Here is a 24,126-nt window from a genome sequence, read left to right as displayed (position 1 = left end):
CAATGTTGAACACAGTTGTGCTGCACAATATTTTTGTGCAAACTGTTATACATTTTATTTTTCAGGATCCACAGATGAATAGAAAGTTAAAAAGAACAGCATTTGAAATAAAAAATGTTGTAATGTTATATTTGTCTTTAACATAACTGTTGATCAATTGAACGCATCCTTTCTTATTTATATTTCTATTTTTTAAAAAACATTGCATTGACCCTACAATTTTAAATTAATATTTACATTTTAATGTGAATGTATATATATATATATATATATATATATATATATATATATATATGTATATATATATATATATATATATATATATATATATATATATATGTAAATATATATATATATATTAAAGAATTCTAGATATGTAAAGTTAATTATTCCAGAGACAAAAAAATATATTGTATTTCTGTACTATTATAGTGCATCTATGTAATTTTTATTATTTTTTGGTTTTAAGCCAATAGTCATATACCGTATTTTGAATAAAATTTACAATAATCAAAATAAACATGAAAAAATTATACGTTGCCATTTAAAAGTTTGATTTGTGTTTTAAACAACTACAGTCTTACCTGAAATACACTTAAAACCACATTTCATGACACAGTAACAATGATATTTAGAAAATTATGTTTAAAAATGTTGGTTGAAATACAATGGTGTGTGAATTCACATGATGATTTAAACATCTGTGTGTGTGTGTGTGTGTGTGTGTGTGTGTGTGTGTGTGTGTGTGTGTGTTCATCAGTGTCGAACAGTGAAGATCACTATTCTGGGAGATGAAGGCGTCCCTGTGCAGGTGGACGGGGAAGCCTGGATCCAACCGCCCGGATACATCCGGATCCTCCACAAGAACCGCACACAAACCCTCACCAGAGACCGGGTCAGTGCTGACGCACGGCATTATGGGAAGTCGAGGTGAAGCTCTCAGATGAGTGAAACGCTGCTCACATACGGCTGTTTTGCAGGCGTTCGAGAACACTCTGAAGTCGTGGGAGGACAAACAGAGAGGCGAGATTCCACGGCTGGTTTCCCAGCATGCATTGCAGCCGGAGATCGTTTCTGAAGAGGAAACTGCTCAGATCAGTCTGTTCGGACAGGCAGCCGGTGCACTTATTCACTGGTACATAAATGCTTTTTAAAGAAATTAGTACTTTTCTTCATAAAGGATGCATTAAACTGGTGAAAAATTACAGTAAAGACATGTAACAAAAGATTTGCAATTTCAAAAATATTCATCAAAGTATCCTGAAATATTAAATATATCACAGTTTCCACAACAATATTGTGCAGCACAACTGTTTTCAACATTGATAATAATCAGAAATGTTTCTTGAGCAGCAAATCATCATATTTTCATAATTTCTGAAGATCATGTGACACTGAAGACTGGAGGAATGATGCTGAAAATACAGCGGTGCATCACAGAAATAAATTACACTTTAACAGAGATTCACATAGAAAACAAATATTTGAAATTGCAATAATATTTCAAATTTTAACAGTATTTTTAATCAAATGAATGCAGCCTTCTACTGTATTTAAAGATTAAACGTGCATGTTTGTGTGTTTAGTATCAGGGACGTGGCACAGTCTCATCACACTATCGAGCAGGAATTGGCTCATGCGGTCAACGCCAGCTCTAAAGCCATGGATCTGGTGTACGCAAACTCCAAAAGCAGCGGGGTGAGTTAGCGTTTGGATTAGATATAACTGCTGGTTTGGTTCCTCATGGCATCCTTGACACGCGTCGTGTGTGTGTGTGTGTGTGTAGGGTTTGACCTGTAACGTGGTGATGGAGATGGTCAGTAACGTCAAAGCTCTGCACAGCGAGACCGAACTGCTGCTCGCGGGAAAGATGTGCCTGGTGAGCGAAACAGACAGAGGAATGTGTGTGTTTACTGTATCAGAGTTAATATTAGGGAGACAAATTAATTTGAGAAATCAGCCAAAGAAACACTCATGACATCAGACAAAGATAGAAAGAAAGTCACCAAATTTGTCAGACCGCCGGGGCCACGCCCCTTGACAAAAACTCAAGATCTTTGCGATGTAACATCATAAAGGTCTTATGATAACGCTCACCAATTGTGAAGAGGATCCATTTAAAAATGTAGGAGGAGCTCGTCAAAGTACGAGGCATGGAAATGGCAAAAAACTGCACATAAATCGTACACGTAATTCAAATTAACGTACTTCCTGTTAGGTTTTGGATTTTGTACCAAGAGGATTTGTTGTAGGTAATGATGTATCACATGTGTGTCTTGATTTTTGTACATATACGTTAAACACAGCTCGAGGCGCACTCCGTTGAATGTGTACAGGTGGCGCTATCGAGCCATTTAGCCACGCCCACTTCTGAAACCCGTTTCAGTTGTACATATTCTGCAGTTCTGACATGTGTGCAAAGTTAAAGTTTTTTGACAATGAGTTTTGGAGAATGTTTAGGCTCTTTGGAGAAGAAGAAGAAGAAACAGAGCAATTCCAAAAGGGTCCTCACACCATCGGTGCTCGCGCCCTAATAACTAACACTTAAAGGAACTGAAAAATACAAAAAATATATTAAATATAAAAGACGCTCCAGTAGTATAGTAGCATATATCAATAATCTTAAAATATGTACTCTACACTATATCATTTTTTTTTATAAGCGAGTTGCATGCACTTTTTCCAGTTAATAATAAAAATAAGCAAACGTAAAATTTGATTTAAATTATACAAATAATTTGAAATAAATAAGGGTTTAAAAAAAAACAGTTGTTACTTGAAATAAAAAAACGTTGACATAAAATAAAATATATTGCTTAAATATTAAATGTAAACATGTATATGAAATGTACATGTAAAAAATTTAAAATACATATTTTTATTTTATATAAAACTTTATTTCAGCTAGTTGCCAGTGCATTCTTGTTTAGTTTGAGTATTAAAAATATCTAAAATTTAATGAAAACTATAGACATTTTTTAAAAGCTGATAAAAACTCAAACTTGAAAGCTACTAAAACTTGAACTAAAGTTAACATGAAAAAAAATAAAAAATAAATAAATATATATATATATATAAATATAAACATAATTAGTGTATCACTGGTTTTAAAGTAAACTGCACCTAGCAGTGTAGTGCTATAGTTTAGTACTGTATACTTATGTTTGTTTAGCGAGTGTGTTCGTCTTCATGGCATGTAGCACTTAATATAAATGATTAAAGAATAATCCCGTGTGTGTGTGTGTGTTTGTGTGTGTGTGTGTGTGTCTGCAGCAGCTGGATGCTCCTCAGAGAGATCAGCTGAGCGCTGCGTTGAGTTCAGTCGCTCTGCAGTTACGCAGACTCACAGACATCAGCTGGATCAGTCAGCTCATCGAGCCGGCCGACGACGAGGTGCGTGGCGTCCAGCTGGTTTGGGGATGTTTCGGTGAGTGTGTTCCGGTCTGAAGTGTGTTTGTGTGCAGGGTCAGCTGTCCGATTTCTCCAAGCGCAGTCGCAGCGCTAAATTCCGCCTCGTGCCCAAATTCAAGAAAGACAAAAACAACAAAAACAAGGAGACGTGCGCCGCCTTCAACATGCCAGGTACGACCCGAGCTTTGACCTTTGACCTCTGGCCTCATGCATGAGTGTAACCCAGGTGTGTGTTGTGTGAGCAGTGAATACGTGGGGTGTGGAGGAAGTGGGCGTCTGGCTGGAGATGCTCTGTCTGTCCGAGTATAAGGAGATCTTCATCAGACATGATATCAGAGGACCAGAGCTGCTTCAGCTGGAGAGGAGAGACCTGAAGGTAAGAGCGCTCCAAGATGCACACATCTACTCCAGGACTTTTCCAGCAGGGCTGCAAGAATAACTGTAATAAATAAGATAAGAGTACACTTTTAAAATTTGATATAAATTACTAATAAATAAACCAATTTGATTTATTATTTTAATAGATTATTTCATTTTTATTATAAATAAAATAAGTAAATTAAATTTAGTTTAAAATGACAAATAAATGAATTTTGTTCATAATAAACGAGAATTAATTTTTAATTAAAGAGTAGCAATTTGATTTAAATAAATAACAAAATGTATTAAATTCAAATAAATGAATACAGTTTAATTAAATAGCTAATAAATACATTTCAGTAAAATGAAAAACTAATGATTTATTAAAATAATGAATTGTTAAAAATAATAATACATTAATTTGATATAAAGAAATTGATTTAAACAAATTAATAAATAAAAATGTATTTAAATTAATAAATAAAGCAATCTAAACAGGGTTACTGGTATTATAATTAATTAAAACTGAACCAAAAAATATATATTATTATTATTATTATTTATTTTTATTTTATTTTTTTTCAGCAGTTGCCATTGTCTTTTGAGACAAAAAGTACTGAAAATTGAAACCTAAAACTTAAACTCTATAGACAAAGAACTAATAAAAATTACAAAAACACAATAAAATGTTTTACATTTTTTTTTATAGAATTGAAAGTGAAAATATAAAATAAAATGTGTGTGTGTGTGTGTGTGTCAGGATCTGGGAGTGACTAAAGTCGGCCACATGAAGCGGATCCTGCAGGGAATCAGGGATTTGAGTCGAAACAGCACAACCAGCGAAGCATAGACGCTCCGCAGCCAATCAGAGGCCTCGTTCGGACGTGACACAGCTTCACCCAGCCAATCAGACGCTCAGCCGCGACTGGAAGCAGCCATACCTCCAACCAATCACAGTGCCTTCAGTTCTCCTCCTCTGTGACATCATCGCTTTGGGGGAAACTATTCGACTACCTAGAAGGGGGAGATTTATCAAGAGCCATCGGAGGGTCGAACCAATATCACAGACCCTGAAGAGCACACGAGTGTTCAAGCATTCAGCCAAATGATATTCACTGAAGACAACCTGAAATCCAAGTTTATCCGGTTTTCTTTTAAATACTATAAGTAACAAATGTCTGTCAATAGTCTTAAACCCCATGTTTTACGATCCAATCAAATCCCGATGGATAACATTAGTCCCGCCCTCCATTATTTGCTGTTAAATATATTCAGTTTCATTCTAAAATGTCATTTTTCATAAGCTAAATGTGCTGGGAATGCAGTTTCATGTTGTCTTGAAGCTCTTTGGCTCTATTCAAAACCTAGTGAACTGCCTAAATAGACAGCTGCCTTCTTAGCCACCAAAAACTCTCGAAAGATCCTCAGATGAGCATAAGATTTAAAATGTATGCATTTGGCTGATGCTTTTATCCAAAGTGACTTGCATTGCATTTAAGAAATATTTCAAATGAAATTAAATGTTAAATAACATTAAATTAAATTAAAATAAAATGTTATAATAATTTAATTAAATATTAAATTGCATTCAATTTAATAAAATGTTATATTAATTATTAAATTATAATAATATTAATAAAATTATAAAATTGATTAAAGAGGAGTTGTAATGTGCAAATTATAAAGACTCCCACTCAAATATTTACATTTATGCATTTGGGAGACACTTTTATCCACTAACATTGCTTTCAAGAAATAAAATAAATATAAAATTAAATTAAATTAAAAACATAATTTGATTGAAAACAATAAATACAGTTAAAAAAACTGTGTTGTAATGGACAAAAAAATAAAGTCTCACCCAAATATTTACATTTATGCATTTGGCAGACTTTTATCCACTAACAATGAATTCAAGAAATAATATAAAATAAAGTCTAATTAAATAAAACCTATATTTGCTTGAAAAGGATAATTTGCTAAATTAGTAAATACAACTATAAAATTAATTAAGGATTAATTGTAATGAGCAAAAAATTAAGTCTCCCACCTAAATATTTTTTAATATCTTTTTTAATTGTATTGAACTATTTTCATTGATTCATTCCAGCATTGAAAAACTTTATCATACATGTGATGCTAGCTTAAAGAAGCTATTTTAAAAGTGTGTGATGCCTTAAAGTGCTGTCCGAGTAGGGAGCTCACTAGGTTTGGGAAGACCTTTAACTTTGTTGAGACAATCAGCTGTGTTGACTTATCAGACTCGACCAATCAAACGCTCCGCTTTGCCCCGTGCCTCCACTTCCTCTTCCTCTTCCTCTTCCTGGATGCCTTAACACTCAACCAGAAATCTGAGGAATCACATATCAGCCTCAAACACACGTCCATTCCTGTATTCTACAGCGGACCTGAGTGAAAGCACGAGCGGAGGAGCAGCGAAGTAAATGTTGATGCACACACTTAATGAGACGCAAACGTTCGACAGAGACTTTTAACATGAAACATTCCTTCAGAACAGATGCTTTACAGATATCTCTCGTATGCTGGCTTTAAAAGAGCATTGATGAAATACAGTCTTAACCAGGTGACATGATAAAAGTGCTGTTTTATGTAAATCAAAGTCTGCACTAGCTCCGCCCACTGTGAAATCTCATTGGTCAAAAACTACAGTCCGCATGATTTCATATCAGAGGGCTTCAAATTGCCTCAAAATAAAACAAAACAAGCATTAAAAAGGGCCCAAAAACTAAAAGCCAATGCATTTCATATTTTATTTCACATCTTAAGTAATTATTTGAAGAACAAAAGTTCCTGTAATCTTGGAAGAACCCGGACATATGAAGAAACTGGTTTCTAGACATGGAAAGTGAATGCAAAAAATGAAATCGAATAACTCTATAGGCATCCATAGGATGAATATACATTTTACCAAGTTTTTAACTTTTTGCATTTGGCCAATGGTTTTATCCAACGTGATTTATTTTTAATTTAAAATGTAATTTTCATAAATATAGGCTAATAAATCATTCAATGCCAAGCTGTAAAATATTTTATCAGGTTGAAATTGTAATTGTACTCTTGATCGTTATGCAGCAACTCACAAAGATCTGGTAAAAGTCGTGCACAAGGTTGAGAACCACTGCTGTATTTTCGAAGTATGATTGACTTTACAACTTTGAAATGATAAGTTCATGGCATTGGAAGTTGAACAAACGTAACTTTAGAAAGCGTAGACTCGAGTTGATCTGAATTCAAGCATTTTCTGTCTTCAGTGTTTATCTCCTGCACTTACTTTCTCTCTTCAAGGTCAACGAGTCATGAAGTATTGAAGTATATTTTCTGTGTGGACACAACATCAAATACTATTTCAAACGCCATACAAACTTACAATGTCACAGTCGCCTTGACAAAGCTAGAAATGTTTTCTAAAAGCTTTTTTTTCAAACTCTTCTGGTGTTGAACATCGACTGTGTCTGAGACAAACACTGTCTTAACCCTTTAACTGCTTTGCACACTTGTGTGTGTGAGTCTGCACAGTGTCTTGTTCGATGTAGATGTCAAGTGTGTGTTTCTCTCTCCTTCTCATCCGGTCTTACAGTCGAATCAGACTCGTATCAAGTCATTTTGGACTCCAGGGGCGTCCGATCTCTCTGACTGTTAAGTATTTATTTTATTGTTAAGTTATAACTTACATCCTTGTGACGCTGTCCATCTCTTGTGTTTGTTGTTTTATTTTTTGTATATATGACATTACTAATGATGTAAATAACTTGTTACTGTACAGTAAAACTGTCTGTATTAAAACAAGGTCTGTGTAACTCTGAACTGCTGTCTTTTGTGTCAAATTTCTTTGTTTTTCTTTTTTACTAAACAAGCAGAGTATTAACATTAAATAGTGTCATAGTGCAGCATATATATATTTTATTATAAGAAAATGTTTATTATAGTATATTAACAGTAATTTGCAGTAATTTCACATTGTACAGTGTCACTTTGGTGTATGTATTTTTATACTTATAATAGTAATGTAAAAGCAATTTTTTAAGACAAAATAAATTCAATTTAGAATATTAATTTTAAATGTATTTTTGTAAAAGCTATTTATTATACATTATAAATTACATTGTAATACCATACATATATAATTTTTAAGTAAAATTATACATTTGTTTTAGAATAATTTTTATATTATTAATATTAATTTATTAGCAATTTGTTATAAGTAATTATTACACTATACTATCAAACCATACATATATTTTAAAATTAGTTTAAAAAAAATAAATTCTTTTTAAAATGGTTATTAATTTTATTTTATATATGTAATTAAATAGCAATTTATTACACGTTATAAATTACACTGTATATTTGTAATACAAAAAATTCTAGAATAATAATTTATAACTATTATTGTATAATCTTAATTTTAATAGCAATTTATTATGAATAAATTACATGGTATGGTACTGTCCAAATTTTTTTTTTATTAAAACGATTTGTAGAATAGTCATTTTAAATGATTAATTTTATAATAGTAATTTAATACAAATGTATTCTAAATAATCAAATCCAAAACAAAAAATTATAGTTCACACATATATCATATATCTATATATAATTTTTAGCTTTTATTTTACGTTATAGTTCATGCTTTTGTTTTATAAATGTCGAACCGGATATCCTCTACGCGCTTGACTTCCGGCACCGGAAAAGCGACTCGCGTTAACATGAACAAACAGCTCCGCAGCTGTCAACACAGCTCGAGACATACTCAAACATCGCAAAGAACTCGAGTGATATGATTTAAAGAGTCGTGTGTGTTAGTGTGGTCCGTGTGCAGTGTGTGCAGGTTTGCTGTCAGTGAGTGTGCGGATGATGATCTGCACCGGAGACAGTGATGCGGGAGTCAGTTGTGTCTGGATCCAACTATAATCACAAACACTGAGTTCATAAAGACAGAGCAAGACATGGACACTTTCCTGGACTTTGAAGAGTGCATCAGAGACTCTCCTGCGTTCAGGTATTAATATCACGTTCATAACACACTGTATGATTCCTCAGATGTGCGTATAGCAGAGCCGATATTAATATTAATATCACGTTCATAACACACTGTATGATTCCTCAGATGTGCGTATAGCAGAGCCGATATTAATATTAATATCACGTTAATAACACACTGTATGATTCCTCAGATTTGCATATAGCAGAGCCGATATTAATATTAATATCACGTTAATAACACACTGTATGATTCCTCAGATTTGCATATAGCAGAGCCGATATTAATATTAATATCACGTTAATAACACACTGTATGATTCCTCAGATTTGCATATAGCAGAGCCGATATTAATATTAATATCACGTTAATAACACACTGTATGATTCCTCGGATTTGCGTATAGCAGAGCCGATATTAATATTAATATCACGTTAATAACACACTGTATGATTCCTCGGATGTGCGTATAGCAGAGCCGATATTAATATTAATATCACGTTAATAACACACTGTATGATTCCTCGGATGTGCGTATAGCAGAGCCGATATTAATATTAATATCACGTTAATAACACACTGTATGATTCCTCGGATTTGCGTATAGCAGAGCCGATATTAATATTAATATCACGTTAATAACACACTGTATGATTCCTCGGATGTGCGTATAGCAGAGCCGATATTAATATTAATATCACGTTCATAACACACTGTATGATTCCTCAGATGTGCATATAGCAGAGCCGATATTAATATTAATATCACGTTCATAACACACTGTATGATTCCTCGGATGTGCGTATAGCAGAGCCGATATTAATATTAATATCACGTTCATAACACACTGTGTGTCTCCCCGGATGTGCGTATAGCAGAGCCGATATTAATATTAATATCACGTTCATAACACACTGTATGATTCCTCGGATGTGCATATAGCAGAGCCGATATTAATATTAATATCACGTTCATAACACACTGTGTGTCTCCCCGGATGTGCGTATAGCATAGCCGATATTAATATTAATATCACGTTAATAACACACTGTGTGATTCCTCAGATTTGCGTATAGCAGAGCCGATATTAATATTAATATCACGTTCATAACACACTGTATGATTCCTCAGATTTGCGTATAGCAGAGCCGATATTAATATTAATATCACGTTCATAACACACTGTATGATTCCTCAGATTTGCGTATAGCAGAGCCGATATTAATATTAATGTCACGTTCATAACACACTGTATGATTCCTCAGATTTGCGTATAGCAGAGCCGATATTAATATTAATATCACGTTCATAACACACTGTATGATTCCTCAGATGTGCATATAGCAGAGCCGATATTAATATTAATATCACGTTAATAACACTTTATGATTCCTCAGATGTGCGTATAGCAGAGCCGATATTAATATTAATATCACGTTAATAACACACTGTGTGATTCCTCGGATGTGCATATAGCAGAGCCGATATTAATATTACGTTAATAACACACTTTATGATTCCTCAGATGTGCGTATAGCAGAGCCGATATTAATATTAATATCACGTTCATAACACACTGTATGATTCCTCAGATGTTCATATAAATTAAATTACTACAAAGTATACGTGTAATAATACATTTTTCACACTGCAAGTGTTGTACTGCAGCAAAAGAAGAAACAAAAATGTAAATAATTCAAAATGAAGAAAAACTTGAAATGACAAACAGTTGCTTATATTAATTAAGGAGATATCATTTGTGTTCTACCCATCATGCTCTTGGGCTGGATGGTGTATCTGCTGTCAGATTAATGTGTGTGTGTGTGTGTGCGTGTGTGTGTGTGTGTGTGTGTGTGTGTATGTGTATATGTGTGTGCAGGCGGTCTCTGGATAAATGTGAGAGTGATGTTGCAGAACTGGAGAGCCGTGTGGAGAAAGTAAGATGTCATAAACATTTTTAGAGCCTTTATTTTTTCCAATGAGGTCCTCTGAAAATACCAGTGAAGATTTTGATGCCATAGATATTTGAATATTTTTATTATAAATGTTAGTTTCTATTTTTAGGTTTATTATAGTCCTGTGATTATAGTTTTATTTTTAAATGTTGTTATAGTCATGTTTAATGGTATTATTTACTTTATATTTTTATGTTTTATTATTTTGTATTTTGTGTAATCTTTTACTTGTATATTTATTTTAGATTTCATTATAGTAATGTTTTATATTATATTTTAGTTTGTTTTTATATTATATTTTTATTATGGCGATGTTTTATATTAAATTGTAATGTATATTTTTATATTAGTCATGTTTTATATAATAATTTTACTTTATATATATATATATATATATATATATATATATATATATATATATATATATATAATGTATGATGTATTACATATTTAATCATATTTTATATTTTATTTTATTTTTTTCTTTGATGTTTTTCATGTAATATTTTTCATAATCATATTTGTTATCATTATTATGTATTATCACAGCCATGTTTTCTATTATATTATAGTTAGACTTGATTTGTCATATTTTGTGTATGGTATAGTACATGAGCATGTGCACAGATGATCGTGTGTTGTGGTTGTTTTGATGCTGTGTGATGTGTGAAGTAGAGAGTACAGTGATTGACAGGTCTGTGTGCAGGTGATGAAGCTGTGCGCTCAGATGGTGGAGGCGGGTCAGAACTACAAGTCCTGCAATCAGCTCTTTCTGTCCGGCCTGGCTGAGTTCACAGCGTATCATAAGAGCGACGGTGTTATTGTGGTGAGCGCTGATGTCTGACGGCTCCAGCTCTCTGATTAGACGGCACATGTTGACCTCTGATTGTGTGTGTTTCTGTAGAACTGTCTGCGTCAGTTCAACCAGGGCCTGCAGGAGATGATCCAGTTTCAGACGGTGAGTGTGTGTTAGATGCATCGTTCTCTCTGTGCCTGTGCAATGCATTTATACATCATCAGAAGCTGAATTAATCATCTTTCCATTGATGTACGGTTTGTTAGGAGGACAGTATTTATTTATATTGTTGTCTATTGCTACAAATACACCCCAGAGACTCCAGACTGCTTCTGTGCTCCAGAGTCACACATGTGCATTAAAAATGATGTGTTTCCTTGCAGATGCTGTTTGATCAGACTCAGAGAGCCATTACCCAGCAGCTCACAAACCTGCTTTCACAGTACGTCTCACACACACACACACACACACACACACACACACACTTTCACTGCACTGAAGCGTATGGGTTTGTTCTGTCGCAGGTTTCTGCCACAGATTCGTGAAACTCGCCATGAGTTCACCCGGATCGGAGAAGATCTGGAAACCGCGGTGGTGAAAAACGCTCAGGTCAGTCGACTCAAACCCGCTGACGCTGAGCGAGCCACTCACCTGCTGCTCGCAACACGCAAATGTTACCAACACTTCGCCCTGGACTACTGCCTGCAGGTACATCTACATATTCATATTCAGACTTGTGTGACCCTGGACCCTGGTCATAAGGGTCAATGTTTCGAAATTGAGATGTGTGCACCATCTGAAAGCTGAATAAATCATCTTTCCATTGATATATGGTTTGTTAGGAGGTAATAAATAGTTTTAATAGATAAGTTTTATCAGACATGCATATATACTTTTTATTAATTTTTATTTATGTTTGAGTAATTTTAGCACATCAACTTAAACTGAACATTATATTGCATTGCAGCTAGATGGGAAAATAAATAGAAGGTTTACAAATAGCTGTTTTTGCTATTGCTGTAATTTTTTTGTTTTTAGAAATATTTCTATATATTGTTTCAGTTTAGTACATCATCTTAAACTAAATTGAAACTGAGAAATGTTAATGTTTCTTGAACAATTAGATGGAAAAAAACTAATTTAATTTTTTTTTTAATGTTTTTATTTTACATATTTAAAATTTTTATTTTAATTTTAGTTAAAATTTAGGTTTTTGGGAGACATTTACCTTGAGAAATATCTTCAGAACAATCAAAAAAAAAAAAGATATATGTATATATATATATATATATATATATATATATATATATATATATATATATATATATATATATATATATTTTTTTTTTTTTATGTTTATTTATAAAAAAAAAATATTCCTGTATTTTTTTTATTTGAAACTATTTAGGAAAACTGGGTTAAAGAAAACATTTTTTTTTTAATTAATTCATTCGGTTTTATTTGCTTTGTAGGGAGAAACTAAATATTTAGTATTTATTTAATCAATTTGTAATTATTTTATTAGAGAAATTCACCCAGATAAATTCCCCTCGAGTAAAAAAAAAAAAAAAAAAAAATTTGCTATGTCTAGCTTATTTATTAATTTCATTATTTTATCAGGGAGAATTTTCACCAGAGATAAATATTATTGTTTTTCTCCTTTTCTTGCAGCTGAATAATTTCAAGGTCCAACAGAAGTTGGATATTCTGAATTCGGTGAGCTGTCAATCACAAAACTGGGTTTGTAAATACAATAACATCTCATAACCAGACTAAACTCATCGTCGTTGTCTCCTTCAGGTCTTCTCGTATTTTCACGCTCAGAACACGTTCTTCCATCAGGGATTCGATCTGCTGAGAGATCTAGAACCCATGATGAAGACGATGGCCTCACAGGTTCACGAACACATAATAAACACCTTACACACACACACACACACACACACACACACACACAGTGTTTAATATGAGTCATATCTTTGTGCAGCTCTCTCAGCTTTCGTCTGACTGCTCTGCCAAGAGGAAAGACCTGGAGAACACACACCTGCTCGTCCAGCAGAGAGTGAGATCATAACCCTCCATTATAACCAGAAAAACAGACTTCAATATTAATAACATCATCTTACTTCAGTGGAATGAGAACTTCACACGTACTGCAGGACATGATTTAATTACAATGCATTTTTCTCTTGTTTTCAGTTACAAATGTCTAAAAATGTTTCCATCGAGATGCATTTGCTTGAGAAGCAAGCAGTGCATTCGTGCGTTAGACAAGAACACAGATCTTTCAGTGAGGCGAGAAGAATAAACCTGATTCACAGAAAACAACAAGATTGTTTTTCTGGCCCCACTGACACATTTATTCTTTTTTCTCCTTGTTTTAAGCATAAACTCTATTTTGAACAATTTATCACTATAGAAGACTTGAATCAGCTTCTCAAGTAATTATCAAGTATCTTTTAAGGAATATTTTCAATTGGTTTAGATATTTGTAATAGAAAAAAAAAGATAAAAATAGTTTTTGCAGTAATCTGATCTGGACCCACAGATATTGATTATTAAATGGCTTATTATTATTTTTATATATGTATATTTTCTTCCTATTTTTCCTAGTTAAGTATAAAAAGGTCCTAGTTAGTAAAATAAGATATGTTTATATATGTATGTGTATGTGTGTGTGTGTGTGTGTAACTATTTTTTATATATATAATTATTTTTATATATAATTATTTTTTTCCTATTTTTCCTAATTAAGTATTTTAAAATCCTAGTTAGTAAAATAATATTATATTTATTTATTTAATTTAACTTATATTATTTTACAAAAATTTTTTTTTTTTTTACATTTCTCAACTTTAACTTTAAGTACTAAAATATATATTATATGATTATTAAATTTAAATTTAAGTACTAAAATATATATTATATGATTATTAAATTTAAATTTAAGTACTAAAATATATATTATATGATTATTAAATTTAAATTGAAGTACTAAAATATATATTATATGATTATTAAATTTAAATTTAAGTACTAAAAGAAAATATTATATGATTATTAAATTTAAATTTCAGTACTAAAATATATATTATACGATTATTAAATTTAAATTTAAGTACTAAAATTTATATTATATGATTTTTAAATTTAAATTTAAGTACTAAAATATATATTATATGATTATTACATTTAAATTGAAGTACTAAAATAAATCCGTAAAGGTGTAAATGTTAAATTTAATATAAAAAACCCCACAACGAAGTGACTAAAATTTGAATTAAATTGAAGTGAAAACAGAAAACGTAAAAACCCTTGAATATTGAACAAGAAGATGAAAGTAAATGCAAAGTGTTTTGCCGAAGAGTGTGTTTTCAGGAGTGTGTGTGTGTAATCTGTGTGTGTGTTTGTCAGGACGCGTCTGGAGAAGCGCTGATCGTCTGTAACCCGTCTGACGGAGGAACCATTCAGGGTTACCTCTTCAAACGCTCGCGCAAGAAGAACAAGACCTGGAAGAGGTGACCCAAAACAGCACTGACAGCTTTCATTCACTTTTGCAATTTGTGCTATATTTGTTTGAGTGTCGCAATAAATTGTCTTGAATTTAGTTTTTAGTTTTTAATAATTGTGTGTATTATTTTGATTAGTATTTTTTTTTTTCAGTGTTAATTATTGGAGCTCGTCAGGTTAAATATGAAAGTGAGAAATATTGCCCTTGCAGCTGAAATGAAATAAGTAAAAACAGTGTTGTGTATTTGATTTGACGTAACAGAAAGGATGCAGTGATTTGAGTTTGTTAAGCGTCCTAACCCTGTTTATCAATGCTGAGTGTTTTTATCAATGGTTTGTGTCTGTCAGGTGCTGGTTTTACACTGAAAATAATCAGTTAATCTACTCCAAATCACACAAGGTAAAGCCTCCACATCAGTCTACAGCTGGCTCTTCATCTTACCTCTTTCTCTTTACAGTGTGTGTGTGTGTTTGAGTTTGTGTGTTTGTGTACATGTGTGTTTTTTTGTGGCATGTGTGTGTGAGGTGTATATGATGTGTGTGTGTGTTTTTGTGAGTTGTGTGTGTGTGTTTGTGTACGTGTGTGTGTGTGTTTTGTGACATGAATGTGTGCTTGTGTGTGTGTGTGTGTTTGTTTATGTATATGTGTGTTTTTGTGACGTTTGTGTACGTGTGTGTTTTTTTGTGGCATGTGCGTGTGATGTGTGTGTTTGTGACGTGTGTGTGTTTATGTACGTGTGTGTGTGTTTTTGTGACGTGTGTGTCTATGCATTTGTGTACGTGGGTGTGTTTGTGTTTGAGTGTTTTTGTGACGTGCATGTGTGTGTGTGTGTGTGTGTGTGATTGTGTACGTGTGTGTGTGTTTTTGTAACGTGTGTGTTTTTGTGACTTGTGTTTGTATGTGTGTGTCTTTGTGAACGTCTGTGTTTTTGTGACGTGCATGTGTGCGTGTGTGTGTGTACGTGTGTGTGTTTTTGTGACATGTGCATGTGTGTGTGTGTTTGTGTGTTTTTGTGATGTGTGTGTGTGCGTGTTTGGGTGTGTGTTTGTGAACGTGTGTGTTTTTGTAACATGTGCGTGTGTGTGTGTGTTTGTGTGCGTGTGTGTGTTTGTGTACGTGTGTGTGTGTGTTAGTGATTGTGTACGTGTGTGTGTTTTTGTAACGTGTGTTTGTATGTGTGTGTGTTTGTGAACGTCTGTGTTTTTGAGACGTGTGTGTTTGTGTACGTGTGTGTGTTTTTGTGACATGTGCATGTGTGTGTGTTTGTGTGCGTGTGTGTGTTTGTGTACGTGTGTGCGTGTGTGTGTGTGTTTTTGTGACGTGTGTTTGTATGTGTGTGTGTTTGTGAACGTCTGTGTTTTTGTGACGTGTGTGTTTGTGTACGTGTGTGTGTTTTTGTGACGTGTGTGTGTGTGCGTGTTTGGGTGTGTGTGTGTTTGTGAACATGTGTGTGTTTTTGTGACGTGTGTGTGTGTGTGTTTGGGAACGTGTGTGTGTTCTTGTGACATGTGCGTGTGTGTGTGTGTGTGTTTCAGGAGCTGCCAGTGGTTCTGTTCGATGATCTGCGTCTGTGTGCTGTGAAATCTCTGGATGTGATCGACCGGCGTTTCTGTTTTGAGCTGCTGTCAGTGCAGAAGTAAGACGATGCAACACACACACATCAGTGTGGCTCTGAACTCTGTGTGTTCGAATGTGCTGAACTGATTCAGAGCTGAAAGTGTTCATTTGCAGTCCAGTCTTCTAGATGAATGATGGCAGTTTATAGAGAAACTGTTAGCGGGTGTGTGTGTGTTAGTAATCATGTGTGTGTGTGTGTGTGCACAGGTGTTGTGTGTTACAGGCGGATTCGGAGGAGCTGAAGGTGGCGTGGATTAATGCTGTTCAGGGTTGTATAGACATGGCGTACCGTGACCAAGTAACAGAGCAAAACTCTCAGGTACAACACACATGTTTGAAAAGATATACTTTTTTGATGAATATCCTTTCATTGATCAACATGTTTGTTATTTGCATATTGTGTTTGTTTAGGTGAAGGAGAACTCCGCCCCCACAACTATTCCGGACCCGCCCCCTCACCCCCCCGCTCTGGGCGTGGCTCTCCGTGGCAACGGTAACCAGCGCTGCTGTGACTGTGGGGAGGCGGAGCCTCGCTGGGCCAGTGTTAACCTGGGCATCACCATGTGCATCGAGTGCTCGGGGATCCACAGGTGATGTCTGCTAGATACTCCTCCATCGAGTGTGTGACTTATCTGATCATCCAACAACAGATTCTAGATGCTCTTTCTTTAGTATGTCACTAAACCTGACAGTTGAGGTCACGAAGTGTTGTTTTTCAGTTAATCAAGTGCATCATTTAAGCATTTCAAGTGCACTTTTTCACTATTTCTACTAACAAACGCATAGAAGTGTGAGAATTCGGACACACCTTGAATTTTAAAGTCCAAAAAACCATAAAAACTGTTTTTGTCACTTGTAATTAAATAAACAATAAATGAAATAATATTTATTTTAACTTAACTTATTTCAGCTAGTTGCCAGGAAAACATTTCTAATTTCCATTCAGTTTATCTTGATGCACTAAAATAACTAAAATGAAAATGAGTAAAAACCGTATAGACGCATATTAAAAAATATAAAAACTAAATTACTAAAACATAAAATAACTAAAATAAAAATGAGAAATATACATTTATACTTACCCCCCCCCCCAACAAATAATATTAAAAATTAAATTAAAATTAAATTATTATAAACAATTATTTTAAATTAAAATTAAAAATCTATAACAATAAAAACTAATTCAAATCAATTTATAATGATATCTCAGTGGTCCTGGGAAGTGGTCCTTTCACAGTCTTTCATTTTGGTTAAACAATATTATAGTAAATATAAAATGACTGTTTTTGTTGTGTATTAACAGGACACAGCATTCACAACTTAGAAAGTCTGTAAACACGGATCATTCGTAGTTTTATTAGTAGATACTGAATGGATTTATTTGGTTAAATGTGAGTTTGCTGGTTTGTGTCGACAGGAGTCTCGGCGTTCATCTGTCCAAAGTTCGATCACTCACTCTTGACTCCTGGGAGCCGGAACAGTTAAAGGTTTGTCATCGTTTTTTAACTCTTTTAGCAAAATCTCCAAAACCTAGTTACAGCAACTAGTGCCATTGGTTGATCTGCGCCTATAACTCCGCCCCCACAGCTGCTGTGTGTTCTGGGTAATGAAGTCATTAATGGCATTTATGAGCGTAACCCGGCGGATGGACTGCAGAAGCCCAGCGCAGATAGTCCACGGTACGAAACATGTATGTTGTTATAAATTAAGCGCTCTGAATGTGTAAATGATCATGTTTACTGTCTCTCTCAGGCAGGATAAAGAAAAGTGGATCCGGTTTAAGTATGTGGAGAAAAGATTTGTGACACGTGATCCTGATGGTCACGATGCTGGTGAGTGTGTTTGTGTTTAGCTTTAATTATCTGTAATAGTCTTTTAATATTATTTTAATATAAAACATCTCATATGCTTTCGATAAACAATTATATATTATATTATATTAAAATATATATTTATATTATTATAAAAAAAATTATATTATATACATACATACACACACATATATATGTAATTATTAATTATTTTTGTATAATTAAAAAAAATGTTTTGTTAATGTTTAAAATGAAAAAATATATATGTATAGTTAGATAAGATAATTGCTTTAAATTATTTAATAATTTTATTTAAATGATCTTTTACTATTAAAATACTGCATTTATTTAAAATAATTTAAAATACTTAAAATATTTGTTAATATTTTTTTAAATATTTAAAATTCATTTATTTAAATGTTCTGTCATTTTAATTAAATAAACATTGTAATTGTTAATTGAAGTATTGTTAAAATAAAATAAAATATAATTAAAAAATACATTTATATAATTAACATGCTTCTATTGTCTTCAGTCGCTTTAGATAAAAGCATCTGCTAAATGTAAATGTTAATATATCACAATATTAATTTAACTCATTAAAATAATATCTTATCATTAAAATAGTAAAATTATTTAAATTTAAAATTATAAAATAAATTAGAATTCCATTTAAAAATAATTTTTAGTATAATAATTATTTGAATTCATTGTTGTCATAGACACAGCAAAGCTACGGGCCGGTGAGAGGCTGTATCAGGCGTCGCTAAGCGGTGATCTTGTTGCCATGGCGACGGTGCTGGCTGAGGGGGCGGAGGTGAACTGGAGTAACCCTGAGCGGGAGGGACGGACGGCTCTGATTGGTTCAGCCATCGGGGTGAGTGACAGCCGAGAGTCTGCGCGCTGTTTGAAGTGTGCTAATGCTAACGGTGTTTCTAATGCAGCGTCTATGGGAGAGACAATAAATCGGACATCGTTCTCTCGTCCGACTGCAGTTACCAGCCGCTCTCAATCTCTCAAGTCATTAAAACACTGTCTATTTGAGCATGCAACAATATATTTGTGGTACTCTCCAATTGGCTTTAACCCAAATTAAACCCAACTATAACGACTTCTGTTGCTGAGAAACCCAGAAATGAACAGAGTATACAAGGTCAATGCTAAAGAGGCATTACAAGTAGGGATGCACCGATACCACTTTTTCTAGCATTCGGCCGATATTTCGATTTCCGATACCGATTACCGATATTTTCATAGCATTTGTAAAAAAAAAAAAAAATTCTTTGTTACTCCCACTGTTCTTTTCTTGATCATATTTATTTTAATAGCATTCGAGATGCTTCATTATCCTGGATCAGTTCTTAAATCACACCTTTAGCTGTAATAATGCAGCCATGAACCGTGATGAAAATATTTTCAGAAATATAAGTCGCTTTTTTTTCATCTGAAACGTGTTGCGATATTTTTTCATTCTTTAGCGACTCATATAATGCAGAAACACTCAACACAAGATGACCGTGAAGTTGGGTATAATTACGTTTGAGAATAAATGTTGTTTTAGTGAATGTCCCTATAAATGATATTAACTTTTTAGTTTTAATCTAAATGCTATGAAAGATGATCAGTGGGGTTTTTTCAGCTAAAACTTTACATACACACTCTGGGGACATCAGAGACCTATTTTTCATCTTTTTTAAAAGGGGAATTATAGGTCACATTTAATGTGTGTGATTATCGGCTTCAGTGACGGTGTGTGTGTGTGTTTTCTCTGGCAGGGCTCGCTGTTGGCATGTGAGTTTTTGTTGCAGAACGGCGCGAATGTGAATCACAGGGATCAGCACGGACAGGGAGCTCTGCACGCTGCTGCCACCTACGGACACACGGGGTACATCACCTGGATTATCAAAACCACTGTGCCACAAACATTTATTAAACAATAGCGATGTAACGATTCACTCAACTCACGATTCAATTTTCTCACGATTATTTTTTTTTATCAAAATGAGTAAATGAAAAAGATGTTGTTTTATTAGGCTATTGCTGCACGTTTCTTTCTGAAATTGAAATATAACAAAACTTAACTGAAATTTTAAAACAAACCCCAAATCAAATAAGCAATTTACACAAATAAAATACATCTCTTTATATAAACAAACGAAGGCTTTGTCTGTGCTCTTCACATTTAAAATGAGAGACGAACACCGTATTTAAACATCAAACAAACAAAGATGCAGCAGGAGCAGTTTTTAATCTAAGTTAGACTGTATTTTTTTTAAATGTGAAGCAAAAACAGAATGGTCTGACTTTAGTTTTGTGTAAAAATACATAAAACATATCTGAAGGAAACCACAGGCCAGCTCTGAATGAGATGCAGATTCTCTCTCTGCCAGCAGGTGGCGCTTATGAACAGCAGTGATACAGCGTTTCCTTGGTAACCACTGTAAACAAACCTTCTTTGGTAACTACTGTAAACAAACCATAGCTGTGCTTATGAACAGCAATGATACAGCGTTTCCTTGGTAACCACTGTAAACAAACCATAGCTGTGCTTATGAACAGCAATGATACAGCGTTTCCTTGGTAACCACTGTAAACAAACCATAGCTGTGCTTATGAACAGCAATGATACAGCGTTTCCTTGGTAACCACTGTAAACAAACCTTCCTTGGTAACTACTGTAAACAAACCATAGCTGTGCTTATGAACAGCAATGATACAGCGTTTCCTTCCTAAACAAATTAGTTCGGTGCTTATGAACTCTACTTCAATATGCATCGTTCAGACACAGGATGAACAGAAATACCACATAAACTTTTCTAACGACGTCAGTTCCCCTCAGAGATACACTTATATAAACTCCTGCTCCAATTGTGTCACGATTTGTTTTGCATCTCAGCCGATCACATATTTGAATCGATTTTCAACCAGCTCAGGGTTCATCGTTACATCCTTATTAAGCAATTAAAATGAGTCAGTTTTCATTGGAGGTGATCTTTAATGTGATGCTGTTCTGTGATTGGTCGCTTCAGGCAGGTGTGTCTGCTGCTCAAGAGAGGAGCCAATCAGTATGCAGCTGATGAAAAGGGAAACGATCCCCTCAGTATCGCCATTGAAACCGCGCACGCTGACATTGTCACTTTGTGAGTGATCAGAGTGTGTTTGTGCGTGCTGTGTGTGCTAGAAATCATAATTAATGTAGTGTGTGTGTGTGTGTGTGTTTCAGGTTGAGAATGGCTCGAATGAATGAGGAAATGAGGGATTCAGAGGGATTCTTCGGATCTGTTGGTAAGATGTTAGCTGTGTTTCCATCCACCCATTTTATGAGCATTTTGGAATATATCTTAATATTATAAACTCTTTATCCAATAAATGTGCATAAACTGCAGATGTTTTATGCTATATTCCAGTTTACACACATTTTAATTTGGATTTTTTCATGGCAACATAGCAATTGTTATTTCTTTATTCTATAAAATTTTGTTGTACTTTTTTATTCCATAAAATTTTGTTGTACGATCCAAAGTAACAAAATACAGAATCAACTTTCTCACACCAACATTCGTTTAAAAAAAGATGATAATAGAATGAAAGAACAATAATTTTATATATAAATATATATATATATATATATATATATATATATATATATATATATATATATATATATATATATGGTGAAAGCATTGTAATTCTGAAATAATTTTATTTAAATATCTTGATTGATTATATTAAAGAATAATTTTAATTAAAATTTTACATTTATTCATTGTAGAATTTAAAATAATTTATTTCTATTAAAAGTGAATTAATATAAAATATATTTATAATATAAAATATTATTGTAATTACATAATTCTATATTAAAAATGTACATTATTTTAATTACAAATATTTTGGTTAATAATTAAAACCAATGTTTTATTTATATATGCATACATAAATGTAAAAATAATATTAATAATAGCAATAATAACAACAACACAAAATGCAGAAAGATTACAACCTTACCATACCAACATATACTGCATAACGAAGTTAAAATAATAGTAATAATGGAATAAAAATCAATAAGTGTGTGTGTGTATATATATATGGCAGCAGCAGCCTAATCATTAAAATTAACTATATAAACCTTTATTATTTTACAATTATTAAAATTATTTTGTTATTCAATACTATCATAAATACAAAGTTTTAAATTAAAAACCATTACATTGTTTTAATTACAAAATAAAATAAATTCTTTATTTATATATATATATATATACACACACAATTACTTTTTAATGTTTACAAATTATTAAAGAAAATACTTATAATAAATTAACAAAAAAATTAGTTATATTTATCAGAACAGTATCTGCTGTTGTTTAAAAAAGAAAATCAGTTTTCACAACATTCGTTTACAGCCTTGAATATTTAACATTCCAGGATTTTCTCATACTCCGATATTAAGCAGAAAACCACAATCAAACGTTCTGTTTACAGTGAAACTCTCTAACAACAACAAGCACAAATCCTTCTGGTCTCTTTTCTTCAGGAGACGATGAAACATTTCAGGATATTTTCCGTGATTTCAGTAACATGGCATCACACGACCCGGAGAAACTCTCTCGCCGTCAGTTCCTCCGCGGCTCCGGGGATGAAGAGCGCGACAAAGAGGAGAAAAACTAGAGAGGGACCAGAAGGTCAGAGGTCAAGTGAGGTCACTATGAGATAAGGGAAAAAAGAGGGAAACCTTAATGTTGCAACTAGTTAAAAACTAAACGTCTGTTTAGCATCTCTGAAAGAGTAGCTGGATGTAACACTGAGTGTATGACGGTTAATGTTTGTTTGTGTGTGTGTGTGTGTGGTGATCTGGTCCAGCTCATTTCATCCACACTGACTGTTCTCCTGATTTTAGGCTGTGCTGTTGGTTTTACTAAAGGCTTTTGACCTGTTTTTATATCGTGCTGCAGTAAAACACGCTTCTACACTGAACTATGAAGGAAATGCACACTTACGGTGAATATTTAGGATACCGAAGTCAACATGAAATCATAACTGACCGTTTACTTTCTTAATGCATGTTTCTGGTCTCACTGTGAACGATTCATCAGTGCATGCTATTCTTTATGCATTATCAAAATGTATTAACATCTTTCGTTTCAGCTCACTAGTCCTTATTTTTCAACTTTCTGTAATATAGAGACACTTCATTATCCACAGCTTCCTTGTGGATAAAATTAAACCGTTTGATGGACTTTACCTTGTTTTATTGAGTATGTGTCTGATTAAGAAAGTCAAATGGATTGGGAATGCAGTTTCGTGTTGACTTTAAATCCACACTTGAAAAAAAATAAATACATAAACATTTATAGCGGTTAATATAATGTGATGCACAATATATTACTATTATTGTTGATGTCTTAAAAGTCTGTGTCTTATTCTAACTAATGGATTAAAAGCTATTTAACTATGAATTCTGTGCAGTGTTGTTGTTTTATTAAATACAAAACCCAAAACTACACTTTTGTTTGTTGCCCGGTCATTTTCAGTTTCATATTTTCATAATAAAAAAACATGTTCATCAAATAAAAAAAATTACTAAAAAATGTTTATTTGTTTATTTGTTAATATATTTATGTAATTTATTTAATATAAACAAGCATCTGAACTTATGA

At 33.2% G+C, this 24,126-nt stretch overlaps 2 protein-coding genes across 3 annotated transcripts in view; both read left to right on the top strand.

Moving 5' to 3' along the window:
* LOC127972622 (diacylglycerol kinase delta) overlaps positions 1–7,596 on the top strand; it is a 31,099-nt gene extending 23,503 nt beyond the window's left edge. Inside the window, exons 23-30 of the mRNA XM_052576265.1 lie at positions 761–895; positions 981–1,135; positions 1,587–1,698; positions 1,787–1,879; positions 3,274–3,393; positions 3,465–3,582; positions 3,657–3,787; positions 4,532–7,596. Of these exons, the coding sequence (XP_052432225.1) occupies positions 761–895; positions 981–1,135; positions 1,587–1,698; positions 1,787–1,879; positions 3,274–3,393; positions 3,465–3,582; positions 3,657–3,787; positions 4,532–4,621 (954 nt within the window). The 3' untranslated portion in view covers positions 4,622–7,596. The remainder of the gene's footprint in view (positions 1–760; positions 896–980; positions 1,136–1,586; positions 1,699–1,786; positions 1,880–3,273; positions 3,394–3,464; positions 3,583–3,656; positions 3,788–4,531) is intronic.
* Positions 7,597–8,449: 853 nt separating this feature from the next.
* On the top strand, positions 8,450–23,925 carry zgc:162872 (BAR_ACAPs and ArfGap_ACAP domain-containing protein). Of its 2 annotated transcripts, none has more exons than XM_052576673.1 (22): positions 8,450–8,791; positions 10,653–10,710; positions 11,435–11,554; positions 11,633–11,686; positions 11,908–11,966; positions 12,049–12,232; positions 13,196–13,240; positions 13,325–13,420; positions 13,512–13,586; positions 14,939–15,042; positions 15,383–15,434; positions 16,571–16,671; positions 16,860–16,971; positions 17,064–17,242; positions 18,070–18,139; positions 18,240–18,331; positions 18,405–18,484; positions 19,186–19,340; positions 20,239–20,348; positions 21,493–21,603; positions 21,687–21,748; positions 23,004–23,925. In XM_052576673.1, the coding sequence occupies exons 1-22, from the start codon at positions 8,739–8,741 to the stop codon at positions 23,135–23,137; spliced, it is 2,106 nt and encodes a 701-aa protein (XP_052432633.1). In that variant the 5' UTR covers positions 8,450–8,738; the 3' UTR covers positions 23,138–23,925. The 2 variants fall into 2 exon arrangements, with proteins under 2 accessions (XP_052432633.1, XP_052432632.1); XM_052576672.1 differs by having other exon boundaries at positions 11,423–11,554.
* The last annotated feature ends 201 nt before the right edge of the window (positions 23,926–24,126 follow it).

This window comes from Carassius gibelio, chromosome B15 (assembly GCF_023724105.1).
Source record: "Carassius gibelio isolate Cgi1373 ecotype wild population from Czech Republic chromosome B15, carGib1.2-hapl.c, whole genome shotgun sequence".
NCBI classification, from domain to species: domain Eukaryota; kingdom Metazoa; phylum Chordata; class Actinopteri; order Cypriniformes; family Cyprinidae; genus Carassius; species Carassius gibelio.
This window is presented reverse-complemented; position numbering and strand designations above follow the sequence as displayed.

What these genes read in the sequence shown, in the direction of transcription:
- zgc:162872 (XM_052576672.1), top strand. Translation starts at nt 8,739, where the DNA reads ATGGACACTTTCCTGGACTTTGAAGAGTGCATCAGAGACTCTCCTGCG. An exon ending in CCCTGGACTACTGCCTGCAG is followed by an intron (nt 12,233 to 13,195) that starts GTACATCTACAT and finishes CTTTTCTTGCAG; the next exon opens with CTGAATAATTTCAAGGTCCA. An exon ending in GGGAGCCGGAACAGTTAAAG is followed by an intron (nt 18,140 to 18,239) that starts GTTTGTCATCGT and finishes CCGCCCCCACAG; the next exon opens with CTGCTGTGTGTTCTGGGTAA.